This window comes from Patiria miniata, unplaced genomic scaffold, assembly GCF_015706575.1.
Source record: "Patiria miniata isolate m_02_andy unplaced genomic scaffold, ASM1570657v1 HiC_scaffold_6, whole genome shotgun sequence".
Taxonomy (NCBI): Eukaryota; Metazoa; Echinodermata; class Asteroidea; order Valvatida; family Asterinidae; genus Patiria; species Patiria miniata.
Window position 1 is genome coordinate 14,642,521 of NW_024037073.1, and position 27,087 is coordinate 14,669,607.

Consider the following 27,087-nt stretch of genomic DNA (forward strand, 5'->3'; position numbering starts at 1 on the left):
AGATTTTACGAAGAACCTGACGACTGTTGATTTCAATTATGCTCTCGCCGACCAACAAATTACTCGATGAATTTCAGTTTTATAAACATATAAACGCACATTACAAAAGAATGAGAGTTTGTCGTGATATATATGGGTCTACTCTACAATAAAAACAAATATAAAAAACAAAAAGATTTTCAGCATTCCACAACCTCTTTAAGCACATTGTTGGGATATCATTGTGTTTTTCAAGGCATTCTTTCCAACAAAGTGAGGATCATAGTTTTTGATGTGTATTTTTTGCAACAGGTTTGTGGTGATATATATTTTGAGTCCCCCACATTCCTTTACCTGGGGACAGACCTCAGACCAAAATGTGTGTCAGTGGTCAGATAGTTTTAAAAAACCCTTTTGATTTTTTTTCGGCTTTGTTCATTATAGGAGTCTGCAGACTTTTATCAAAACTTTGAAGCGGAGTCATGAAAATGCCAGTCAAACAGTGATCAGATTATCCATAATTCATGAAAACAGTACCAAATAATTCCGAATTAAAAAAAAGTATTAAGTTTCTTAACCTAAAAGGATAATCAAAGAAGTTGAGTTCAGTTTTGTGGCTAGGTATGAGTAGTTCTGTTATTTCCTTTAATTTTTTTGTCACATTTATTATTAATCTGTAAATCTTTTTTTTTTTTTTTTTCAGTCAAGTTGAATTAGATTTTCTAATACAATTGGATACAGGATTCTTGTTTAGGGAGGGTAACTGGTTGTCGATTTAGTTTTCCTATAACTGTAAATACAAACTGATAAAAAGTGTCTTCTGTTTCAATACATGAAGCTTGCAAGTGTTTTCTTGTTTTGCAATGTCTGTGTATGCACTTACAGTGATCTGTATGTACGGTACCCTGAGGTATGTCCATGGGCTCGCCAGGATTTTTTTCAGCGGGGGGCATGAAAGCATATTTTTCCCCAAAATTCCTTAACTTTTTCATTATATTCTCAATTTATCATTTTTTCAGGCGTGAGCAGGCGAGCATTGCCCCCCCCCCCCCCCCCCGCATCATCAAATTAACAGCAATATATGGCTTCGCCCCTCTTTTTTCCCCCCTTTTTCGGCATTTCCCCCTTCCCCTTGGCCCCTACCCCTTGGCCCCTACCCCATTTGGTCTCAAATCATAAAAGTGAATGTTCCTGAAGCATTAATACAGGCACTAAAATTTAGATTGGGTCCCCGAAGTCGGGGGCATAAAATCTCTTTAACCCAAACGAAGCCAATGTTTCGAAAAGGCCATACATCAACCTCGTCCCCAGTGCTTACTTTATTTCCAACCTAGTTTCCAAAAGTAAGGTAGTGGTGGGCGCGTACTGCTCGACACCCCGGAGACGAGGTTTGCCATACAGTCACTGCAGTATTGCGGAAGTAATAGTCGGGTGCCATATTGAAAGGAAGCGTGAGATTCCTAATCACGTTTGGTAGAGTTGGGATCCATACCACTTTAATGCCCGTGAGACAGGGTTACCGTTTTAGCTGATTTTCTGCTAAATTTGACAGACTTTGACAAACTAGTTTGACAGAAAAATTGACAGAATGGATTTTTTTGGCAGATTTCTGGCAGAATTCTGCAAAAAACATAGCAAATTTGGAAAAAAAATGGTACATTTGTTCAAAAAACTTCCGTCTTTTTCAAACAAACCCTTGAAAAATGGGACAGGTTGGCTGGTCTAGGTGCTGAGGTTCACTGGGAACCAACAAGTCGTCGTGACGCAACCGCGTTTTGCCTGAAATGATTTATGCAATTTCATAACATCTTTATGATGAGACTATAGATTGTTTATAATGTAATTTGAACCTTAATTAAGGCAATACTACAAACCTGCATGTGATTTTAAGTGTTTATAGTGTATTTCGAGTAATTCTGGGGAATTAGGGCAGATTTTTGATAAATCTGACAGATTTTTGAAGTGCACTTAGCAGAATTTGGCCATGACCTTACGGTCACCCTGCCGCGTGAAGATGTTATCACCTGTCACGTATCACATGCGCATCAGCTGCGTGAAGGGTTCCGCCAGTCAATAAATGTTTGATTATTGTGCTGTCACGTGCTGGTAGTTTACTCATTGCTCAAATGTGGAAGGCGTATGAAGGACCCATTCATTTAGGTACGTACTCGGGTACTGTACTTTTATTTTAATTTAAGACTAGTAAGACTAGAGATATGGAAAGAATGTTTTCATAATTTATCACAATGAAGTTGAACTTGAAGGTCAGCATGGTCAGTCATTGGCATTGCATACAAAAAGGCAAAAATGTGGAAAAGACATGAAGTTTCAACTTTCATTGGGACAGAGAAACATTTGCAATTTTGTTAGGAAATACTTTGAAAATGTTGTTGACTCCATGATTATCACTGATTATAGTCTGTTGTATCCTCGATCCTCCATAATCTGCGCAGGTATACCGCTTGCAACGCACGTGTGTTGCCAACACAAATAAACAATAAGATAGTGGATATTTTGCCAGAGGTAATGACGGCAAACTAACGTTTACTAAAGGTTTGCCGGCGGCAATCCATATCAACAGAGGGCGCTGTACTCTTTAAGATAGGGCTGAATTATAAGATGTATTAAATTCCCACCAAAAGTTGTGTAGCACGTTTGGTGTAGTGGTTTAGCTAGGATGATCCTAGCGTTATGTTTTATCAACATCTGGTAGATTACCGTTGAAAGACTCAACAAGCAATTCATCGCGTTTTATTTCGCCCAAACGAAACGCACACTTTCCTAGCATTTGTCTAAAGCTAGCGGTCAACTTACCAAGCGAGGATAAAGAGCTGGAAATATATACATAAAAAAAATAGTTTGATAATTTGTACTGGAAAGAAAATGCAGACTTTCAAAGCACAGTTTTATTTTAAATGATCACCACTTTGTGTTGAGATAAAAATCAAAGCACCGTGACCTTCAGAGAAAGAGATGTTAGGGGAGGTTCTAGGGGAAGATTATTGTAATTGGATGTTGGGAAAGACATTAGGTTTATATTCAACACGCTCTGTTAAACATGGCCCAAATTTACTGCATATGCATTACATTTACTGCACCAGTGCATGAATGGCCAATTCTGAAACAAAGAGAGCTAAGTCCCATTAAACAATGCCAGAGTTGTATCCTGCTGCATGCGGTGACCACGGACTCGGAGGCAGTGTGGCCTTGAGACTTTTCCCCTGATGGATCTTGCTACACTGGGCAGGCTTGTCACTTAGTCAAGTGTTGCATGTTGCTACGTTTGGCAGGGTTCTAGCAAACATACCCTGGAGGGTTAGGGTTAAAAATTAAAGAACATATGAAAATATCAAGTGCTCCCTGACAAGTGCTGCTAGAAAAATATTGATAATGATATGTGTAACTCAAATGGAACGAAATACCTGTCTGGCGATGCGTATATTTCTGTCACATCCTCGGGTACTAAATGGAGACATTCAAGCACCCTTTAACGGCCCGAATTGCTGAGTGTGCCAGTTAACATCAAAATGGGCACGTCATCCATTTGGCTTCGCAGTCTACCCAATTTGATGAAGGCGGGTCTGAAGGAATCCCCCCTACAGATAAATTCAAAACAACAATGGTGTTTTTCGGAACTTAATAAATTACATAATGGTTAAATGGAAATACGAACTCTTGTTATAGCTAGCTGCGAGATCACGATTTCCGACGATAAGAGCACACTATAAATTATTCAAATTATACAAATTTAATTAATAAGTCCGTCCATCCACCAAATTATAATGGTATACAGTAGTGTAACTACAAGCAAGAGCGTAAATCCCGGGGGCGAGATATACAAACGATCCCCTGTGCCCCCCCCCCATGAAATGCCGCATGTACAAAAAATGGACCCCATTAGTGCCCCTTGCAAGTTTTAACCTGTGTAGATACGCCGCTGTAACAAAAGAAGAGAAAAGAGTTAATTTGTATTTTCGTTTAATTTCAAATGTTACCATTCAGGAACAAGGTGCACTTCATCTATTGTTATCAGCTTCAATTTCCTTACAAAAGCCGTTGGTAGATTTGTCAGCCAATAATCCAGTGCTTCTGGGGTAACGAAGGCAACATCAAGGTCCCCACTGTTGACTCCTTTATAAGAAAATAAAAAAAGCGAATCTGTTAATTTTGATTATAATTTGGACTGTTAATTATGGTGATAAGTTGGCGAGTTCTAAACAATGACATTTGATGAAGGTTTTATTTTGTATAAAAATGTTAGAAATGTGATTAGGGCCTATATTGACACCTGAAAATGTTTTGCTATATACGAATAAATGGCAATATACTCACTCTATATGTCTTCTGGCGCCATGTTTACTTTGTTACAGAGCTCTATTGCCCTAATATTTCGGCTTGCAGCCCACTCCAGTTGATTAGCCATGAGGGCTTTTAAAGGCGACACCACTAGTCCGATACCTTCGTCTAAAAGTGGCGGCACAAAACAAGTTAGCGTTTTACCATATCCCGCTGGCAAGACCCCGAGAACGGTCTTCTTGTTTGCTAGTGCCCTTAGAATTTCCAATTGTTTCACTCGCAGTTTTTCCGGAAATACCGGGTGGCGTTCACGTAATTCCTGGTATTTCTTCTCCATCGCCTCAAAAGGTTATGAGACCAAGACCTGGCTGCATTTCTAGCTTCAATAAATTGTGAATAGCGCCGCTTGCATTAGGCTACGTCAAGAGCAGTTGCGCATGCTAAACATACCGGTTTCAGCATCACGTGCGTGTAATCCAAAATTCCGTCCCACAATAATCGCTCACATAAAACTGCCAAAAGGCTTTATTTCGCCACATGAGTATTCCAACAATTGATGTTATCCAAAATATTTTAATTGCAATACAATTTGTTCCATCTGCCGGCCATACCAAATCACAACACACGGCAGGGGACCACGATCAATATATCAATGTATTACATAAAACAGTCATATACAATCTCGATTGTATTGTGGGGTACGGGTTGGGGACATGATCAAAGTATCTTGAAATGACCGCATGGTGGCGATGTTTAAACCAGGAAGAAAATGTGTATGCATGAGGCAATGAATAGGCAGTCGTATTTGTTGACATGTTGGTAACAAAGGTCTCCTCGGTTTCAGCCAAAATATCCGTAAGTAGTGAACATTTCTGGTTTTAGTTATCATTCAAGTACTGGAACAAGTTCAGCAACTATTATTATCCAGGTTTTAAAACAATTCTAGCCGTTTTGAGGAATATATTGCAAAGGACATGGTTCTGAAAGAGATGTGCAATAGCTAGTAGTGGTTAAGCAAAGGCTTTAGTGAGCGGGATGACTCGGGTTCGATCCCAATCCCCGCTACATTTTTAAGGGTTTTTTTTCCCATCCCCAAATAAATAAGAATATTCTTCTTTTATTATTTTAACATGTCTCAAACATTTTATTGCAAAGTATGACTTTTTTTTTCAGATTTGTGGCTCTGGAGGATTTTTTTTTAAAGGGAAATAAAGTCCGAAATTATAAAATGGTCTGAATCCCATCTTGTGAATACGAGGTTACAACGATAATATTGGCATGGAGCCAGACTAAAATTTGTCACCGGAAAATGTTTAAGTACAAAAAAACAGTAACTGCGCATGTTCAGTGCATATCCGGCAAACTAACGTTTACTAAAGGTTTGCCGTCTCCGGCAAAATATCCACTGCCAAACAATAAAGGCGAGTGCGTAGAAATAGAATTTCTTCAATCTTTGCAGCAGTGGAATGGGAACCAGACAACAAAAGTTCCATAGGGATTTATAAAAAAGATAGACGGTTCCTTCTTTGGCAGACTCACATAGTGAGAAAATTTGCAAGATAAGGAAAAGTACCATTTTATTAAAATTCATCAAATTCACCAGAAGTCGCGACATTTTTTGTTCTTCTTTTTATAGAACTTTTTATAGAAAATCCTTAGTTAAAGATGAACTGATAAAAAAACGCAGCTAGAGGGTGTACTGGCAACACAAAAAGAGTAATTTCCGATGTCGCGATAAAATCCGACTATACATAGCTTGGAAAACCCAGCTCTAAGGCTTATGACATGGGAAATTCACCATTCTAAATGGCAAATTTCCCATGTCTGGGTTTTTCAAGGGAAGCCTCAGTTAAATAAATGCTCATCGTAAATTTGCCAATTAGAGCTGGGGGAAGTCTTTAAGAGTTAGATGCAGGTTTTAACATTAACGGCCAAAATTTTCCGTTTTCATCATTGTATCCCAAACTACAAGCCACACTCGCCAGAAAACATTTAGCAGTCATTTACCGTACATTGATACATTGATACATTGATTGCAGATCAGTAATGACATTAACAGTGAATAATAATGTCATTCCACATACAATGTATTTTAACACTGCAGGGCACAGCTAGAGTCAATGTCTTATGCTGCAACGTTACCCAATCCAAGATGACTTCCTACACCCCGGCCTCCACCAACACGCATCCCTTCGGCCAGGAGGAAGAGGTGTCCCGCCAGCAGCTCTTTGTGGCCTTCTGCAACCATCTCCACCTTGGGCAGTGGGAACTAGTCAGGGCATGCGGTCAGACACTGTTGGCGAAGTACGGAGAGGAGGGGGCGTGGCTTGAGCCTGAAGTTAGGAAAGTTCTGGAGGCGGTTGTCGAACATCCTTTTGATTGCAGGTAAATGAAATCATGAAGTTGGACTCTGCAGTTTATATAATTTTAGATTTCAATTTTTTCAAATGATAACATAAATAATGAAAGGTTTGCGGAAATACCATTTGCGAAAAATTTTTCAACTAAGAGAATGGTTCTGAAAGGAACCAGAGGTATAAACTCGACGTTCTGGTCAGTATGCTCTGACCATCTTCAGGAGAGCATACTGACCGGAATGTCAAGTTTATACCTCTGGTTCTTTTCAGAATCATTCTCTTAATTGAGAAATTATTCGCACATGGTGTTTACGCAAACCTTTCATTATTTAGTATCTCCACCATGCAAAGCCTCAAATCTTACTTAAATGATAACATTTTCCTTGTAACATTTTTACATCACTTTTTTTGTTGCTATAGGAATACTGTTGGTAACCTGGCCCCCATAACAGATTAATATTTTTTACGCTGACTCGTTTGTTTTGAATCTGTTCTTGTAGTTTGGCGTCAGAGAGTGTCCCTTCAGCACACCACCTGGCTTGGCTAGCGCTGCAGGAACACAGAAATCTGACGACTAATCTAGAGGTGAGTAAGGGATATCAGCCAGAGTTTACATCCACAAAATCAGCCGAATTTTCACATCTACTATTTCACATTCCTGTAATTGTTTGATTTTGGCAGAGTCTGAGGGGTTCTGGAGTTAATATTTACAGTGTCACTTTTTTATTGGCATGGATCAAATAAAAGCCATCCAGCAAACAGTCAAAGGAATTAATGCATTCAAATAATGGTCTCATCATCATCATCATGAGACCATCATTTTAATGCATTAATTCCTTTGACTTGTTTGCTGGACTTTGCTTTGACTTGTTAAAATAATGGTCTAACCTAAACAAAAACGTATGTTTTTTTTTTCGCTGATGTGGTTTTTTTTTTACTTCAGGAGAGATTGCCTCATTCCCTCAGCACACTGGTTGAATTCAGACTGCTTCTGCACAGTGCTAGTGAATACTCCACTGCAGCTATTATACAGGTATAGACAATTACTGTATCCCATTTTAAATCATATCAATTGTGGCTGCAACATGAAAAATGCTATAGTACAACTAGGGAATCTGTCCTCCCATTTTTTTTGTTCCCTTCTTTTTTTCACATGGGTAAATGTATTCTTCCCCCCCCCCCCCGCCCTTTTTTAACTGATTAATGAAAGTAAAATCCAATAAACTTGACTATTAGTTCAACTTGAAATTAGTTGGCAATTTACTTGCATGACCCTTCACGAGCCAACTCCGTAGCACGTAGGAACAATACACACAGTACACACACCATTATTATGTGCATTCATATAGGTGTGGTCAACCCAGCCAATGAAAACATCTTTTCATTAGCATGTGCGTTTTCAACAATTGATGTTACCATTCAGCAATCCACACTTGTAACTCATGATCAGAGGGTCAGGGGTTCGAATCCAGCTGCTGGTCATATGTTGTGTCCTTGGGCAAACCACATCACCTCTACTTGGCTCTCTTCACCCAGGAGTATAAGTGGGTACCGGGATTAGCTGGGGAGTAGCCTACAATGGACTAGCGTCCCATCCAGGGGGAGTAGAAATATTCCCAGTCGTTTCATGCTACTGAAACTGGATATAAACACTAGCCTGATGAGCCACATTGGCTTGTTACACACTTTACTTCTACTTACTCCATACTCAAGAACCATTAAGTTCTCAGTAGGCATCTGGGAGCTATTACTATTGATCTGATCTGACAGCTGGTGACTAGTTTGTGTGTAAGGTATAACGGGAAGTGTATTGTATTTTTGACTGTCTGTGACTGGTCAAATAGCAGGAGGGTTGAGTATACAGTTTACGAATGGGACATATGAAACAACACTTTGTTGACATGTCTCTATCTATTTATCACCACAGGATGTGTACAACCTCTTCATCTACATCCAGGACATCACAAAAGCTGAGCAACTTGGGAATCCGCTATCCCCGAACCCCCATGCACCGTCCATCACGGACAAGATCAGGGCCTTCCTGAAGGTGTGCCTCCAGCGAGACACCAACCCAGGCCACGCCATAATCAATCACCTCAGGCTCCCAACGAGCTCCCGGCGTCATCTCCCCCACAACCAGAGTCTCCAAGAGGTGTACGTGGACTGCCTGACGGAAGACATCTCAGCGCTGCGACAGGCTCCAGGGAACAGGGAGAAGCTTGTGGCCAGGGTCTACAAGGTCCTGTCCCTGATGGGCCCCAGTCGGGACATGGAAGACCTGCAGCTGGAGTCGCTCTTCCTGAATCTGTTGGACCTGACAAAGCCCCCGCACCAACTCCTCAGGTAGCAAAAGTTTTCATCAGTGCAAATCACTAGTCTAATCATCAGTCAGTCATAAACCAATTACAAGTTTTGTCACAAGGTCACAAGTAACTGGGTAAGAATATTGACAAAGAAACCCCTTAGTCTCATTTCTTGTGAAAATCATAGTACATGACTTGAAGGCAGATTTGCTATGTGACTTGTGGTGGGACTTCTAATTGGCTTGTGACATCTTGATTACGATATTGTCAGAGAGACATAAACACAAGAGGGGTGCAGTCATCAGTCAGAAAAGAATTCCGTAAATTGAGACTGTAATTTAATTTGACATTCACCAAAAATGAATCAAATTTTTTTGACCTCTCCAAACTTTAGGATCCAGTCCCTGTACTCCTCCCTGCTGGGCCGGGGGTCCCCCTATCTCATCAGGGAGCTGTGCCGGATCGAAGGACAGGAGAGGATCCAGGAATTGAACGCAGAGCTGAAGTCGACTCATTTGAAGCTGGACATGCTGTCCCAGGAGTTGAGGATCACGCTGCGACTAGCCAAGATGGAGAACAGGGAGCTGGCCTGGAAGGAGATGTTCCAGCAGGCCCTGTCCAGGGAAAGACATGTGCTGGCTAACGTCCTGGTCAGTTGTTTACCCATTAACACTTGAATTACATGTTATAACACCTCACCAACAGATTCTGTATCTTGATTGGCCGAGAGCAAGTCACATGGCATTCGCTATTTTTGCTATCTTGCTGTGCACAGCCAAACGTACTTTACCTGTAGCACCCAAAGTACTATACCCTTAGCAACCAAAGTACTTATACGTGTAACACCTGGTATTGTGTGCAAATACATACAGGTACGTGTTCTACATAACCTCCGAGGACCGACACACAAAGGGAGCACAACAGATCCTTACAGTCTTTGGGCGTTGGGTCTTTTGTTGAAAACGGTCCTCTATCGTACGGTTATGTGCTTAGTCAATGGCAGAGTGTTATATTACAGGGACAAAGGGAAACACAAAGCATTGTCCTCGAGAGTATAGTAAAACACGACTGTATGTGTGCGCGTGTGCGTATTGACACAAGAGGGGTGCCGTCATCAATTACACAAGAATTCCACAATTTCAAACTGTAAATGAATTTGCCATTCACTACTAGTTTCCACTGGTTGTATTGTCATCTGGGGTTAAAAGTTATAATACTTGCTCATTGACAACTTTCATGTCTTCAATAACCTTGCAAACATTCGCAAACTTTTAATTAATTTTTATTGGCAGGCATGACATGCATGTTTATATGAATTATTCAGTTGAATATTGTTTGATGTACACAAAGCTGTCCTGGGTGTTTTATTTTCCACGATGCTTGGGCACAAAAAAAATAGGAACTCCTCTTTTCTCTAATTCCATGCTTTCCAGCAGTATCAACACAAGAACCATACTGACTGAGCTCATACGTCAAAATGCATGCACAGATATTTAGGGGTTTATCAACAAAAGTGGGGTTTTTTGGTGTTTTGTTGTGCTATGTTTCTTTTTTTTCTTTCAATATTTTTGTTTCACTGCACAGGATACCTGCATGACACTCATCCGGGATGGGATGTACAGTGAGCTGGTAACCCTGATGTCCCCTGATGAGTTTGCACCACTCAAGCCGCTGGTACTCCTGCTCGGATGGAACCACGTCTCAAGCTGCGACAGTGCTAATCGGCTCTTGGAGGCCCTGCATGTTCCAAGTGAGGTATGTATTTCTGCTGTAATTACATTTTTGGGGGGAGTGTGGCCTAATAGTAAGGGCTTGTGACTCAGAGTGTCAGGGGTTCGAATCCAGCTGCTGGCCATATGTTGTGTACAAGCCACTTCACCCCAACTTGCCTCTCTCCACCAGCAGGAGCATGGGAGTAACCTGCGATGGACTGGCATCCCATCCAGAGGAAATAGATTTATTCTGAGGCGTTTCACGTCAAGGAAACCGGAGATAAACGCCGGCCTGATGGGCCATATTGACTCGTGACAGTCTTTAACCCCCAACAGTCTTATAAGTTTCATGAACCCTAACTTCGTCCCCCCTTTCAGCTTGGAGCCTTCTTGGGTCCTCTAAAATCCAACCTTTTCTTCATTCAAACTTCAAGGAGCTAGGATCTTTGCATTGTAATAGTGACTGCGCTGTATTTTTCTAAATCCTGAAATATTCCTCTAAAACCTCTGGTTAATAATTTTGAGGATCTGGGAGTGTTGGGATTACCATAGAAAAGGCCGTGTTTGGACATGTAAAGTAGAAAAAATAATTATCTGGGTTTGACTTTACCTGCAGAGGGCATGAGCCTTTCCATGACTATCAGATAGCACACACAACCATTGCCATGTACGAAAATTCTGAAGCCATGTGCAAGTCACTTTTTAGGTCGCCTATGGCTGCTGGTACACATGGTCACTACATACGTTGAAGTGCACCATACAGGGTGAGTAAAAAAAACGAAACCCAAATGTCGGGACCATTGTTTTAGTGAAGTTCTGCATGTAGCACTTTCAAAATCTAGGATATGAAAGCCCAATTCATAAGGTTTCTTTTAGTGCAATCACATATGGATGTATGTGAATTGTTTTCGTTTTGCTGAAAGAGCGCACACCTTTTTTGTGATCCGTGGACAGAACTTTAAAACGGTGGTTGTGTTACAAATTTCGTAACTTGAAAAGTACATGAGTGATTCGAATGAATCTTGAACTAAAAGATAGTTCATGCATTGGGCTTTCATATCCTAGATTTTAAAAGTGCTACATGCAGGAAGTTACTAAAACAATAGTCCCGACATTTGGGTTTCGCTTTTTTGACTCACCCTGTATATTTGTATCAAGATTTAACGCACAGTTTTTCATACATTTGTGGCCTCTAAACATGGCAAACAACTGACTTCAGATGTCAGCCTATGATCGCAATGCGCTATCTACAACATAGCTATTTAATAGTTCTAGTATTTTAATCTCTGTTTTCTTGGTACCAGACCAACTCAGTGAGTGAGCCACTTCTTGACCAGGCCTGCGGGAAGCTGACCCATCAGGTGCAGCTGGTTCAATGGTGTCTGGAGAAAACCAGGTAAATGAAACAGAAAAATCATGATTTTATATCTTTTGTAATGAACCTTACATCTTGGGTGATGGAAATTGTGTTGAGGAGATTTGAATCTTAAGTTGTATAAGCATATATGCTTATAACTGTCTAAGACACTTTGAATCAGCATACAAGCTTGCTCTAGCTATAAAGTTGAAAATTTGACATGTTGAGATTTCTGCATCCCTTAAGATAGCAGGTGTATGGCAAATTCCATCAAGGATAAAAATGCTGTTTATTTTTACCACAGACCCTTTCTACTCGCGAGTGGTGTTGACCCAGGATTTGACCCCAAGGCCAGTGAGATGTTTTGTGAGTTGGATTCCCGCTCAGTGCTTCACATGCTGCATCACGCCACAAACTTGAGCCAGCTGGACTCGGCCGAAGTCTTTGATATCCTCAGCAAGAAGCCGCAGCTTGGTAATGTGGTTTTCATCAAATCTGTAACCCTCAAGGAATTTTGGCAAACAGCCTCTCAGGATCTACTGAGCTTTTTGACTTAAATCTGTCAAACTATAACACTTGACCCTAACCCCCTGTAATAGGGTGGTTTGGCCAGAAACTCTGCTGAATGCAGCAATAGGCAGCACTTGTCAAGACGAAAAACCTGCTTAGTGTAGCAAGGTCAAAAATTGTAAGGCCACACTGCCTCAGAGTCCATGGTGACCAAATGCAGCAGGATACAACTGTGGCATTGTTCAATGGGACTAGCTCTCATTGTTTCAGAATTGGCCGTTTATGCACTGGTGTTGATGGCTCACTGCGGCAAGGTTCCACAGGCTTTTACACCTGATGCAATGTGTTACATCCAGCAGGGTAATAGTGTTAATAGTATGCAAAGTCACGGTTTATTGACTTCATGCGCAAACTGTATAGAGTTATGAGTGTCTCACAAGAACTAAGGACACATTGCAGAACCAGGACACATGATTTGTGTATTCAGTCAAGTTTCTTTGTATGTGTTTTTCAATAGATGTCAAGTCTGAGGAAGTCCCCAAATCAAGCGGGAAGTCTGTTCATTTTGAGGAGCCGCAACAGCTCTCCATCCAGCAGGAGAGAGACATTGCCATCTACCGCAGCTTCCTTGCCATCAAGAGCTGCATGACAGCTCTCTCAAACAGCACTCAGTGCAGGAAGCCACGGGAGCAGTCCAACCTGAACAAGCAAGGAGCATCACTTGGTGCTTCCAGGAGTGCACCTGTGTTACTTCAGCCTGAGGACTCAAAGAGGACTGGCAATACTTCATTAACACCCCACCAACCTCATACATCTCAGGGAGATTCTGGCCGGTCAACTAGTAAACAAGCTGCTGATGACAGCGCTGGCTTGCACCAGGTAAACTCATGGGAGAAGGACGTGTTGCAGCACCTCAGGGAAGCCAGACACCAACTGTCACTCCTCTACCCTCTGACTTACCGAGTGGAGACTTTGGAGAACATCTTCTCTTTGCTGTTTACTCGCAGTGAGGATGCGTTTGTCAGGAAAGCAGCAATGTCCGACAGTGGGGGAGAAGAGGGGATCGTTGATGAGGAGTGGCAGAACAAGAGTGTCACTAGCTTGGAAAGCACGCCAAAAAATGAACACTTCACCTTTAACTTAGGAGCTGAACTACTCCCAGTTGGCCTGTCTTCGAGTGACTCAAAGTTGTTAGATGCCCCTAGGCCTGCTCAAGTTGAGATGCTGACAGAATCAATGAGCACAGGTGTCATGGAGAGCCTGATGAGTGCTGAGAAGCGAGACAGAACAAGCTCAGGATCAATTGTAGCCAAGAGGTCCAACACAGAGCGGAGCTCAGAGTCCCACAGCCAACACAGCTCCAACAGCTTGGGACCTGTGAAGATTTGCTTTGTGGCAGACGAGGACATCATCGATGCCTTGCTCAGCACTCTGAAGGAGTGCTTGGCTGATCTTGCAGAAGCTAGATACTCCCTAGCTGGCCCTAGCGCATCCGTGGAGGTCCTGCAGGAGGCCGGCGGCAGATTGATGAAATACATGCACTGTTCAGTCTCGACGTCCACCATGGCCCAGCGCATCTCTCAACTGACACAGCGGGTCAACGAGGCGTGGTGGCGCTACCGGCTGGTATCTCAGGCCACAGGTTCCCAGAATGCATCACAGGGGTCAGCCAATGGCAACCGACCCGTCAGAGACAGTAGCAGCGACGACGAGCTGTATATGACTGGTTTCCATGGAGATAAGGATGATAAGAGAGGAGACAAGGTTGACGGTGACAAAAAGCGAAGAAGGAGTCGTGTCAGCAGCCTTAGTGGAAAGAGTGGCTCAGGTAAGTCCAAAGGCCAACAAAATAAATGACAAAAAGTTTACTCGGTCATTCTGTTGTAAAATGTCTTTATATTTCAACTTATTCACATTTATAATCCATATCCATATGCTTCATTTCTACACTGTACATTACTCCATTCGTTGCTTTGGATATTTGCTTGTTCATTCCCTAACCCCCATCAGGTGTTCTTCATGTACCATGCTAAATGCAACAAAATTCAACACAGTTGAAACGAGAACCCTGCTAAATGCAACACACTGCAACACTAGATTCTGTTGCATTGCACAGTGAACCCAGTACACACCAGCCTTGGCACTATTGAGTTACATGTACACTGCAGAATGCAACAAACTGTGACAGTCTGTGGAGTCTGTTGTATCAACCTGGGCACTACGAGCAGTTACCCTGCTAAATTCAACAAGATGCCACACAACGTAGGACTTGACTGTTAAATGCAACAATGGGACTTGACTGTTAAATGCAACAATATGCAACAAGTTCTTACCATTGTTGCATTTTCTGTTGCATTTAGCAGAGCCAAGGTTTTAGCAAAGTTTCACTTTGTTAAAATTATTTTTTTTGATCAGTACACTTGGGCAAACTTTCCCATGTTTTGCAAATGCAGTTGTGTGGAGAAGTAGACCTGCTTCGATATTAAGCAAAAGCAATCACTTGAAATCATTTAATTGTCATCCAAAACTCAAACTTTACATGAATACAGGGACTTCGAGAAGCAATTCAAGGGATGATTCCCGTCCACATCTAGCCAGGCTCAGCACAGGGTTCACATCTGCAGGTTAGCTGGTCTTCTGGGATAAATCAAGATTGTTGGTCAAAATATGAGGTTGAGCTTTTACAATATCAGGAACCATCATTTGGCTCATCCCATCTCATTTGATCTCATTCCCTGTCCATTCTTGTCATGGTCATCAAATAATTGTTAACACCCCAAAGGGCTATGGTTGTATTGAAATGTTTTCTTTTTTACGTGTTGCTGTGTTTGTAAACCTCATTGCAAGAAAACAACATGTTGCCCCTCCCTTTGAAATGTTATCAGAATAATGCTGCTGAGAGAATACGCCGTGATAAACTTCCCCTTTTAGATTTGTTGTAAAGTGGATTTTTGGACTTCCGTATGGATAGTGGTGTGCATTTGCAGGTAGTGCGGGAACCGGGTACCCTAGTGAAGTCAAACACAGATACCCAGGTACTCGTAAAAAAAACCAACCCCAAAATCCAAATCTCAGAAGTTTTCTTTTGGCAGAAAACTCAGAAATCTCATTTGTCATACCTTAAAGTGCACATAAACGTGACATCTGTATTGGTTTTCCATGTACATGTAGCCTGGTTTTCATTTTGAAAATTCCCCCAAAATGGCATTCAAAATCTTTCTTTCACATTGTCTCAGAAGTAGTTTGTTAAATTGGGTACGGGTAGCCCATCCCATAATCTGGAACCGGTTACTGACATCAGCGGTTGGGTACTCTGGTACCCGTTTCTGATGCACACCCGTATTCTGATGCATCAGGAGTAGCACTGACATCATTTTTTTTAATCTTCTGTAGACGGAAGCACCAGCAGCAGTAAGAGACGCAAGAGACGCCGACGTCAAAAATCAACCAGCAAAGCACCCACCAGCGAGCGCGGCGTGGTTGCCCGCATGCTGTCCTCCCAGGATACCCTGCTTAGGATGTGTCTGCATAGGGGCAGCTACGCACAGGCTTTACAGGTATATTGTCCAGGAAAGAACAAAGGATCAGGGACCTTTTCCAAGGACCTGCTCAAGCAAAGAAGTTATAGGGTACCCACCCAAATGATATGCTGTGTACATTCGCTTAGCACTCAAATTTTCCTTGCAGATTTTTGCTTCGCAAGTAACTTTGCTAAAAAACCTTATTTGCTTAGCTGCTCCATGAATTAAAGTTCCAGGCACAATGGAATGAGGCTGCTGTTAAGCAGAAAGTATTCATTTTTGTGTGCTGAGGCCGGTCCTAAGCAGTGTATCAACTGATATTTTGGCTGGTGGTCTGTTTTTGCCAAGCAACTATTTTACAGTACTTACCAAAATTGCATCTCATTGTTTTCTTGAAGGTGGTGAAGATGTTTGAACTTGAAGACACGCCTGAGGTCTCGGAGGTCTACTTTGCGGAACACTGGGAGCAGACATTACGTCGTCTTCAGAATATCGACGCCAAGGCAGCTAAGACTGACTCCATCTCGGGTATTCCCAAAGTCAAACCTTCTGGGTCATCCTCCTCCATTGCGTCTATAGCTGCGTCTGGAGCGGCATCATTGTCGGTCTCAGGGGTGGTGGATGACCTGCTTGCCACATCAGTATTACCTCTGCTGCCTACAGCACCTCTGGTTGGTTCAGACCAGCACGAGAAGCACTCCTTGGTCACCACAATGCTCAGGAACATTCAGAGGCTGAACATAGCCGGGGTGGTGGTTTTTGACTTGGCTTGCTCGGCCTGCAAGTCCTGGAAGGCCAGTAAGAACCTACTCGAAGTGGCCAAGGGGCGTCTCCAACTCGGACACCACAGCCCGGGGGAATTTGATCAGTCTTTCAAGCCACGCCTGCAATCTCAACCCAACACCAAAGTGGACCCTTTGCAGCTGCTTGTGGGCATTCTACCCTTTGTCCACCAGATGACTAATTTGATATCCCCGACATCAGCCGACGCGACGGCACTCATCAGACAGGACATCATGGAGGAGTTCTTCCAGCGCAGCGCCAGTGACGCGCTGCTGCAGGCCACCAAACCCCTGGATGCGATCGGCCTACGGGCGCACGTCAACTTGGTTCTGGAGCAAAGGAAAGCTGTCTTGGGACTCAGCCGGGCCCTGCAAGCTGAAAGTAACAAACGGACGCCAGGTAGCTCAGGATCGGCTGCCCAGAACCTCCCTCCATCTGAGATGGACCATGGCTTGAAGGTGTCCCCCAAGGGACGCTCCGTGGTCCATCAAGCAATGAGGCAACTCCTACAGACCTTTGACAAGTGCGGGAACCACTGCTACTCGTTGACCGCGCTGCTCTCCACAACGGGCCTGGATCACGATGCAGAGTACTCCAATTACTTGATGAGCCTCTACGCTCATGTTTCTGTTCTCTCCTCTCTGCTGGTAGAGGCCAAAGAATGGCACCTAGGTATGCTTACTAATAATTTGGGAATAACTTCACTAAACCTCTTAAATATTTTTAGTGCAAGATAATCTAATATTTTGGAAAGTGCCAGTACATGGAGGATACCTACTTATTTCTAATTTAATCTATGATTCTAATCACCTCCTCACTCGTCATTGCCGTTTTCTTGTTATTTAAAAACAAAGAGGCTGCTTAACAGTTTTTTTCCAGACTTTGAGCCTCATTTATCATTCAACTGCATTACCATTTCAAAAGAATAATATCAGACAGACATACTTGTGTCTGCAGAACTTTGTGTTATGTGCTTAAAACAGTAAGAATCTGGAGTGTGCATAGTGATGCTTTATTTGAAAGGAAATTATTAAAAACTCAGAAATTTGTAGAAGTTTCCAGAATATAGAACAAATACCCTTTGAGTTATGATGGAAGAGTCCCACGTTGTGTACCATACATTCAGTTTCTAAATTCCGATTCTTTCTCTTGTTTCCTTTCAATGAATTGATGGGTGCGTGGCAGGTCTGGACCAGCCTGTGCCTTGTGGCAGCATGAAGGCGGTCAACCCATACTGTGTCCTGGAGGAGAGCCCTAACTTCTTGCTGGGAAGACTCATGTTCCAGAACCAGATCCCACCAGTCAGGTCTGATACATTTCCTCAAAGTATTCCTCACTTCTATTAGACTTTTTTGTTTATGCGAGGAAAGAACCTCCTGAATCAGAAAAGAAAGCAATGCTGTGTGGTATATCCAATGGGGCATTGCTTGTGCTTTTTAAAGGGTCCCTGAGATGTATTTTTCCCAGGAACAAATTTTGTACAACTTTTTACTCCTTTTAAATGTATGAAAACTATTTGACATCTTTTTTTTTTTATTTCATTGAAAAATGCACTGCTTTAAACATTTAACATTTGCCATGCTCTTCTGGACAACTTAAGGCGCTGTTGCTGTGATGTCATATTAGGTAGATACTGTTCAGTTTATGGGTTTTCGGTTCAAATTGTGAACCCCAAAATGTGCTTATTTGAAAACATTTGTGAGAAACGTTAGCTCAATGGCTGACTGCCATGTACCGTCAAACAACAATCCACTAAAGAAAAGAACATTTAGAACAGCAAAATATCCAAAATGGTGGTATCTTTTTTAACTTTACAAATAGTGTTTACTACCTTTAACCACTTTGTCCCAAGTTGTGTTTAAGTCCCCAAAATTGGCCTCGGGTTGTACTAGCTTGCTCATTAAATTTCTTTAATCTTTTTTAATTGCTCCGATCTACAGATTAGAAGGTGTCGCAGACCAGTTGAAGCTGAACCTGGTCCATGTGATCGTCCGTAGTTGCTGCCCAGCTATCCCCATGCACATCAAACCAGACCGACCACCACGCCCGCAAGCCTCCGCACCAAAGAGCTCCCTCTATAGGATCGTCCTGAATGACCCAGGGGAGGGGATGGAATGGTCGAGTGAGGTGAGACACCCAGAGGTCGTTGCGCGGGATCTCCTGTCCAAGATGATTATGCTCATGAAAGGTAAACAAAAGGATGACAAAATGTGTGCCTAGTCTGTCTCCCTATGTGATTTAGTTAATGATTTGAATTTTGTTTTTTTTTAATTTGAACAAAGAAATTCACTGGAGCGGGGTTTGAATCTGTGACCTCTGGATTGCCGTTCCGGTGCTCTTCCAACTTAGCTATCCAGCCTTATATTGGCAGTTCACATCTTTGTCAGTGTCTTTATTCAAGGGGCTTCTGACTAGCGCCCTTTGAACAAATTTGGGAACCACCAACATAGGGATGGATGGCTCAGTTGGTTGAGCACGGAACAGCAGTTGGCCGAACAGCAATCGGGAGGTCGCAGGTTCAAACCCTGCTCCAGTCAATTTGTTTTGTTCAACTTTGAAAACATTAATGCACCTGGTCAGCTTCCCTTTGTGGCTTATTTAAAAACATTTGGACTTACAAAAACGAAAAACGAGGGAAAAAGTTTGCATTCCCTCAGAATGATCTGGATGGCCATCGCCCAGTTTTGTGACTTTGCTAAATGGGTCTCATTCAAATGACGTCATTTCCTACAGACCATTCACGTGCATCGGCATTTTGAGCGTCAACTTGCATAAGGCGCATCGGCTGCATCGTATTTCGAACACATTTTGAGCAACAAGCGTGCGTGTTTGGAACATTTTCAACACTGCGCAGTGGGTGCTTGATTGCATAAAATACGCAGTTGCAGTTCTCCTACAGAGATGGCCATCAGTGAGCGAGCCCTATTGTACTACTTTGGGCATGATCTCTGGACACATGGCTCACTCGTGATCATTGCTTCTGCCTAGAACCCATGAATAAACAAAGGGCGGGATAGCCTAGGCGGTACTGTGTTATGGAGTTTACAGGTTTAAATCCCGTTATTGTAATTTTTGTTCAATCATTTTATTGTGAAAAGGTACGAAAGTTGTATTAGATCTTTTTAACATTGATAGGAATATGGTGGTGCTATATCTCATTCAGTGACACTTCTATTCTAATGACTAATGACTCTCTTCTAATGACTTGGAGTTTGTAAAATCAAACTTATTGTAGTATTGATGTGAAGATTGAGTTCATGCTAGGTATGTTCACAGTCTAATCAAATTGACATTGAAATTGGCGAATATAAAAGACTAAAGGGCTTACGTGATATTCATTTTATTTTCAGTACCTCTTGTATTGCGAAACAGCTCTGATTCCAAAAATCCCTTGTGGATAAGATTTTATTCATCTGGCATTCTGCTCAATATGATCGCTGTTTCAGGTCATGCCACAAGCATCAACCCCAACGGCCACTTTGGCCTACGTGCCAGTGTGCTAGCCAGCAGCAGCAAGGATTTCCAGGCCTTGGCCGAGGCCACCAGGGAGCTGGCCTACGTGGACCTGGACCAGCTGGAGTGCGCCAAGCAGCGACTGTGTTTCTTCGCCAACGTGATGAACCTCATGCTGGCACATGCTTCCCTACACCACATTTATCAGCAGCTCATTTGCAAGGTGAGGGTTTTTTTAATTCCTGGTCAGCTGGTCAGTAGTTGTTTTACTTTGTATTTTTTTTGTTTTTACTTCATGATGAATCAATAAAATTAAACAATTTTGGACAGTTATGGTAGTAGTAGTGGGCAGGGCACTTTGAGGGTGGAATGGGTGGCTAGTGTGTAAAGGGCTCGCCTCTCACCACTGTGGCCCGAGTTCGATTCCCGGCTAGGACCACATGTGAGTAGAGTTGCTCATTGGTTCTCTCCTGTGCCACAAGGGGTTTTTTTTCTGGGTTCTCTGGTTTTCCTCCCTCTGCAAAAAAAAATGAACACTTTCAATCTCTGGTTGTGCTTCGTGGTCAGACATGGATCATATACAGTGTGACCCAAGTAATGCAACCCTGCAACATTTGCCTTTTTTCAAAAACGTGATCTGTGAATTTCTATGTTTTGGATATCAGACTAAAGCTGAGATTTTTTTCTTTCGAATACTGAAAAAAATCATGAAAATAGTTGCTGAGAAAATGCCAATTATGTAAAAGAAGTGATTTTTGCATCCTTTCCAAATGTGCTTCAAGCAGTCACATATGTTGCTGTGCGCCCACTGTAATTTCTGTAATATTTTGACATATTTATGATGCTGAAAAGGTTTAAAATTGGTTATTTCCATCAATTCATTTGCACTCTTGTCATATTATGTGCCGTGCTGTTTGTAAGGATTAGGACATAATGCGCTACATGCATTTCATGCACAAATAGGTACAGTGTAAATTCCTTAACTGTGGTAATGCCATTGGAAGGGACCAAAAAGGAGTTGTGTTACATAATTGTCATTTTCCCACAGCAACCCAATGTGCTGTTTTCATGATTTGTTCAGTATTTGAAAGAAAAAACTCCCAGCTTTAATCTGATATGTATCCAAAACATAAAACTTCATAGATCTTGTTTTTGAAAAAAAAGGCAAATGTTTCAGGGTTACTTTTTTGGGGGGTCACCCTGTTTATGGCGCCTTTACATGCCTTCGGCCAGACCACGTTGTAGCCGCGTCCTTCGCAATTCAGTTTCTCGGCTGCGAGTAAGGATGATTATTCCCCCAAATTTCAGGATACTTGGTTTTTTTTACTCTACACATGTCAAGTTTTTATTACCTTAGCTGTGTTGTAGGTTTTGTATAAATTGTATTGTTGGGATTGTAGATATGTTGAAATACAGAATCATCCACTGGGGTAAATTATATTTCATTTGCACAAGGTTTACAGGCCCTTTTTTTTTTTCTATCACACCTGATATAGACAAACCCGGGCACGTGATCACTGTACACTTCCCTTCAATGGAGAAACCATTGTGCACTCTGTTGTACACAGCAAGTGCGCCTTGACAGATTATCTGAACAATAACTAGCACAGTGCTTTCGCCATTGAAGGGGGCCTTCATAATAGAATGAATAGCCTGCCTGCAATGGTCTCATAGATGATAAGACAAATTTTGTTTTGGTGTAAATAATAAAAAGTGCTTCCGAATACATTGATGTTTGTCTGGTACTGCACAATGAAAGACAGGTATAAATTAATGCAAGATAATGTAATAAGGCAGTACGTGTACATCAACTGTAAGTTTAAAAGTGACTTTGTTTTCAGGATGAAAGCTTGATAGCTCACTGTATTCTTTTCCCGCTATCATTCCATAGGATGTCACGTTACCCTGCTCCGGCCACACAAGACACAGCTCCCTGACGGAGCGACTGCACCTTGAAGATGTTGTCACCCTCCCGGGCACCAGTAGTCGTCAGATCATCGAACGTATCGCCTACCTCAACAAGATGGCCTACCGCATCGGACAGCTTGGTGTTGTCAGGTAAAAATCATCTCAGATGTACTCTTTTTTAGTCTTCTTTTCTTTTCTTTTTTAGTTTTCACCCTGACAAATTAAGTGGGGGAGTGGGGTCTAGTGGTTAGGATTTGTGACTCGTGATCAGAGGGTCAGGGGTTCGAATCCAGCTGTTGGCCATGTGTTGTATCCTTGGGCACTGGATACAAATGGGTACCGGCATTTACTGGGGAGTAACCCGCCATGGACTAGCATCCCATCCAGGGGGAATAGAAACATCGGTCGTTTCATGCTACTGAAACCAAAAATTGACTTGTGATTGACTTTCGTTTTGACTTGTGATTCGACTCTTGATTGACTTTTGGAATTGACTTGTGATTGGCCTATGAATTGACTTGTGGCTGGCCTTTGAATTGACTTGTGAGTGGCCTATAAATTGACTTGTGAGTGGCCTATGAATTGACTTGTGAGTGGCCTATAAATTGACTTCTGATTGGCCTATGAATTGACTTGTGAGTGGCCTATGAATTGACTCGTGATTGGCCTATGACTTGATTTGTGGTTGGCCTATGACTTGACTCCTGAGTGACCTACGAATTGACCTTCGACTGAGCTATGATTTCACTTCTGATCTGACAGCAATTCCATTTATTGACGTTTTTATTTCACAGTGCTTTTGAGCTTCGTTACATCATCCTTCGGCCAGGACTTCACCCTCCGTCATGCTTCAATCACATACTCCTACACAGACTTCACGGTAAGTTTGTAAACAAACTACAGCAAGACAATTCTATTCATTTGTTTCCATCAATTAAAAAAAAAATGATCGATAAATCAAATTCATGTCTTGGGTTTCAATGCTTTTTTCCACTTAACCCTGCGAGCTGCAAAGCGTAAAAACTTACGCCGCGTAGCTGAGGTGCTCACGCGTGAGGCAGTTTTGATTTCGCGTATAAAATACTATTTTGTGGACACAATCCTTTCTCTAATGGTCTAAATATTATGAATGCAGGTCCCCCGAACCCACACAAGATTGAATCACCTCCAGTAGGTCACTCACAGACATTGTGGCTGCACAGTCATGTACATATACACTGCATGCACTGTGACCATTACATGTTGGATCGACCATTACATGTTGGATCGACCATTACATGTTGGATCCCCCCCCAAAAAGATGTGGCTCTAGACAGCTGTCACTGGGCCAGCAGTAGAGGATGATTGTGACCAGTGGCGTCACCAGACTTTTCAGTCTGGGGGGGCACAGGGGGGGGGGGGGCACCAGCATTTGATGGGGGGGGGGGCACTTAGGTGGATACGGATGGCCGTCCTGGGGGAGGGGTCTAAGGGGAGGGGGTGCCCCCCTCCCCTTTGGAAAATTTTCGCATACGGAGGATGGGCTAGATGCAAAATGGTGCCACATTTGATGCTAAATTCGATCTGAAGATATCTCCAGAAATTGCTATTTTTGAGGTAATGATTTTAACAACGCGCAGAATTTTGCAGAGGATAGGGGGGCACCAGCATTTGATGGGGGGGGGCACTCGGGGGGGCACTAGGTTTTCCAGGGGGGGCACGTGCCCCCCCTGGCCCCCCCTTGGCGACGCCACTGATTGTGACATATTGTTGTGACGGCGGTATGTGAAACACAGAGAACTGTTTTTGTGCACAAGTGAATGGGCTTTGGCTGGAGGCCCAACTTTCCCAGGGGCGGCTGACCCCCAAGTGAACTCCTACAAGAAAAGCGACCATACCATCTCAAACCACAAGGTTCACTTTAGGAATACATGTAGTTTCAAGGGAATTGGGCGATAGCTTCATAAAAAAAGTTAAGAAACAAAAAAAAGTGCCTAGCGCGTGAGCCCCTGCGCAGCCGGCAGGGTTAAAGGGATGTTTCTCCCATCAAAAGTAACAGCATGCAGCTTTCATCTTGCTTCAGATCTCTAATGTCCCACTTTTTGTTGCCAGTATTGTGACCTTTAATACACTTTCACGTAATCACTCTCTGAGAAAGAAAGCATGAAGGAGTGCATCCAGAATTTCAGAATTATACATGTCAGATGTAAGAGGGACAGAAAAAAATGTGGACCCCAACTTTATAGAAATGACCCACAGAAGTAGAACTACTACAGGTATAACATCAATAAGATAGAACTTTAAAATATTCTAGAAGTATTACTTTCAGTGGTCAGTGACACTCAACAAAGATTGTTACTAATACATCGAGACCACATACATAGTGACATTAGTACTTTAGTCAAACTTCTAAACCATTAAATATTATTTGAAGATAAATGAAGTGATTTTACAGTTATCATCACAAAGAGCTAAAACTAAAAGTACCACCATCATCTTATTATCCAACAAGTACGTTGCATCAATATTAAATACATGGATTTGTTCAGCTAATGTGGCACATATGGATGCTACTCCATATAGAACTTGATCGAGTGGTAGTGAAAAAAAAAAATCTTTTAGACGGATTAAAAGGTTATTATCACAATTTCTAAGAAAGATTGTAAGTATTCATGCAAAATTAACAAAACAAATATGTTAAGTGCATGGAATTTCATAACCCATGTACATATATTTAAAACTTCATATGTGATAACTGTGACAACAATAACTTTTGTGCTGCCTATTACATTTTGTTGATGGCAAACATATAATCAAGACACCTTGAAGTCCTGATTTGTGATAGACTTGTGATAGACTCGACTACAATTCTACCTAAAAGAATTACTGAGTGTTTTGCACCATTCCAGCCTTTACAACTATCCTTTAAAAATGTCATTAATCTCATTAATTTCATGTAATTGCAGGTGATTGCAAAACCTGCATAAACATGTATTAGAACAGTTTTATCATTTTAAGAAATTATTTCACATTCTCTTAATAGGCCATGGGCCAAAATGTGTATCAGGTCTAGAAGTTGAGGTTCGTCTTAACTTTCTGGTGTCAACTTGCAGTAAGGTCAACTTTACTAATTCGATAGTGCTGAATCTGAATCTGGTCGTTCACATTGGCCCAAATTGCACATTAACATTATGGTCAAAAATAGTGTTTTTGCCATAACTTCTATGTTTTAAGTTCATCTGCTTTCAAACTTGACACTAAATAAATAGGAAGTCGGCATGAATAATGTAAGTTATAAATAAACGCATGACACAGTGCTGAAATTTGTGAAAGTTTTTTTTTTGGAAGAATCAATCCTTTCAAACATGAACATGATGAAGTTTTGACATGGCATTTTTAGTAAGGATTTATATTAAGTGTACGTACTTCTGTCATTGCTTTACAACACAAAACAATCACAAGTCTTCAGTTTCAAGTTAATAAGTGACAAAGAGGTGTTTTTTTGGGGGGGGGGCCATAAAACGGGGCTTCCGAATCCATATAGAAAAAGCATCGCGCAGTCTTGGAAAAAAATGTGTACATGTGACGCAACATGTAGGAGATAACGCGCGAGCGCATATAGGGCGTGCAGTCTACGCGCGCGGTAAGCTCTGAATAGCCAGTAAGAATCGCCATTTAAGCATTCCCCATAGCCAGACAGCCAGGGGTTAATGGAGGAATGCCCACATGCCATGGAGGCGAGACTGATCGCCCTCAAAGTTACATTGGGGAAACAGTCCCCTCTATTTCTAATTTGTGCAAACGATGTGGTGTGCACATTATAAAATATCAATATATGTGTTCCAAACTGCTTATTACTGAGAAATGAAGTTGCCACTAAAAAGTTAAGACGAGATTGCACGGATTACTGGCTTTGGCCCACAGTTTGAACCACATTAACTCTTACAAGTGATTCACCATCACAATTTCTCACAGTAAATTATTTAATTTGCTTCTGAAGGGAAAAAGAGGTGTTTTGTTTTTTGTCCGGCATTTGAGTTTTTTAAGTTGTGTTGAAGTGTGTACACTACTTGCAACATTTGTACCACGATACCAGAAGATTGAATGTCACTCGACGAATTTCCCCATTCCTGAGGTAGTAGATGACAACGTTTACCCAACTATTTGTCAGCACGGGTAGCACAAACAGAAAGAGGGTCGCCATTTCACTGTAATAAAGTTCTGATATGACGAATATGATGGGCAGAAGATTGAACACAAGTGCACTCAATAAAATGAGCAGCATGGTGTGTACAGTCTTGGTAGCAGGCCTCGCGAGTCGGTTTCCCTGTCCAGCAGGCTGGTTGTCGACGTGAATGCGGCGTGCATGCTGGCGGGAAATCAGGAAAAGTCTGGTGTAAACGACCGCAATTGTCAGCATACAGCTTAGTAAAATGATCGTGTAGATAACTTGCAAGTAGATGAAGGAACCCTCATCATCAGAGTGGAAAATGCACCCCAGTGCATAGTAACTGTACAAGGTTTGCCAACCGCTGACAAAACCATGCCCTGTCACGATGCACAAGACAACTGCCCATGCAGCACAGGCCGTGATTCGGGCTCGCTTAACCGTCACTAAGGAATGATAACGGAGCGCATATTCCACAGAAATGTACCTATCTACAGATAGCAAGAGCAGCGAAACAAGGGATCCTAGAGTACATGATGAATACAGAAAGGACTGCATACCACACAGTGCATCCCCAAACGGCCAGTCCCCATTAATTACCGAAGGTATCATTGGGATGGCCCCGAAAATCCCCACCCCCAAATCAGCGGCCGTCATGGAGCGGAGAAACACTTTGGTGGTGTCTTGGACCGTGTCGTGGACATGACTCAGAGCCAGGAGACAAAGTGGGTTCAGTGTTAGGAGTAGAGCAGTTTCTGTGA

At 42.2% G+C, this 27,087-nt stretch overlaps 1 protein-coding gene across 2 annotated transcripts; it reads left to right on the forward strand.

The window, feature by feature from the left end:
* The first annotated feature begins 1,978 nt into the window (after nt 1–1,978).
* LOC119743025 (zinc finger FYVE domain-containing protein 26-like) lies at nt 1,979–23,429 on the forward strand. Of its 2 annotated transcripts, XM_038219337.1 has the most exons (18): nt 1,979–2,139; nt 6,380–6,660; nt 7,133–7,217; nt 7,576–7,665; nt 8,560–8,975; nt 9,330–9,585; nt 10,520–10,690; nt 11,952–12,043; nt 12,309–12,478; nt 13,032–14,342; nt 15,064–15,138; nt 15,908–16,071; nt 16,434–17,490; nt 18,004–18,124; nt 18,759–19,006; nt 20,265–20,494; nt 22,163–22,329; nt 22,974–23,428. In XM_038219337.1, exons 2-18 carry the CDS (start codon nt 6,428–6,430, stop codon nt 23,197–23,199), a joined length of 5,112 nt encoding a protein of 1,703 aa, XP_038075265.1. In that variant the 5' UTR covers nt 1,979–2,139; nt 6,380–6,427; the 3' UTR covers nt 23,200–23,428. The 2 variants fall into 2 exon arrangements, with proteins under 2 accessions (XP_038075265.1, XP_038075266.1); XM_038219338.1 differs by lacking the exon at nt 15,064–15,138 and having other exon boundaries at nt 22,974–23,429.
* The last annotated feature ends 3,658 nt before the right edge of the window (nt 23,430–27,087 follow it).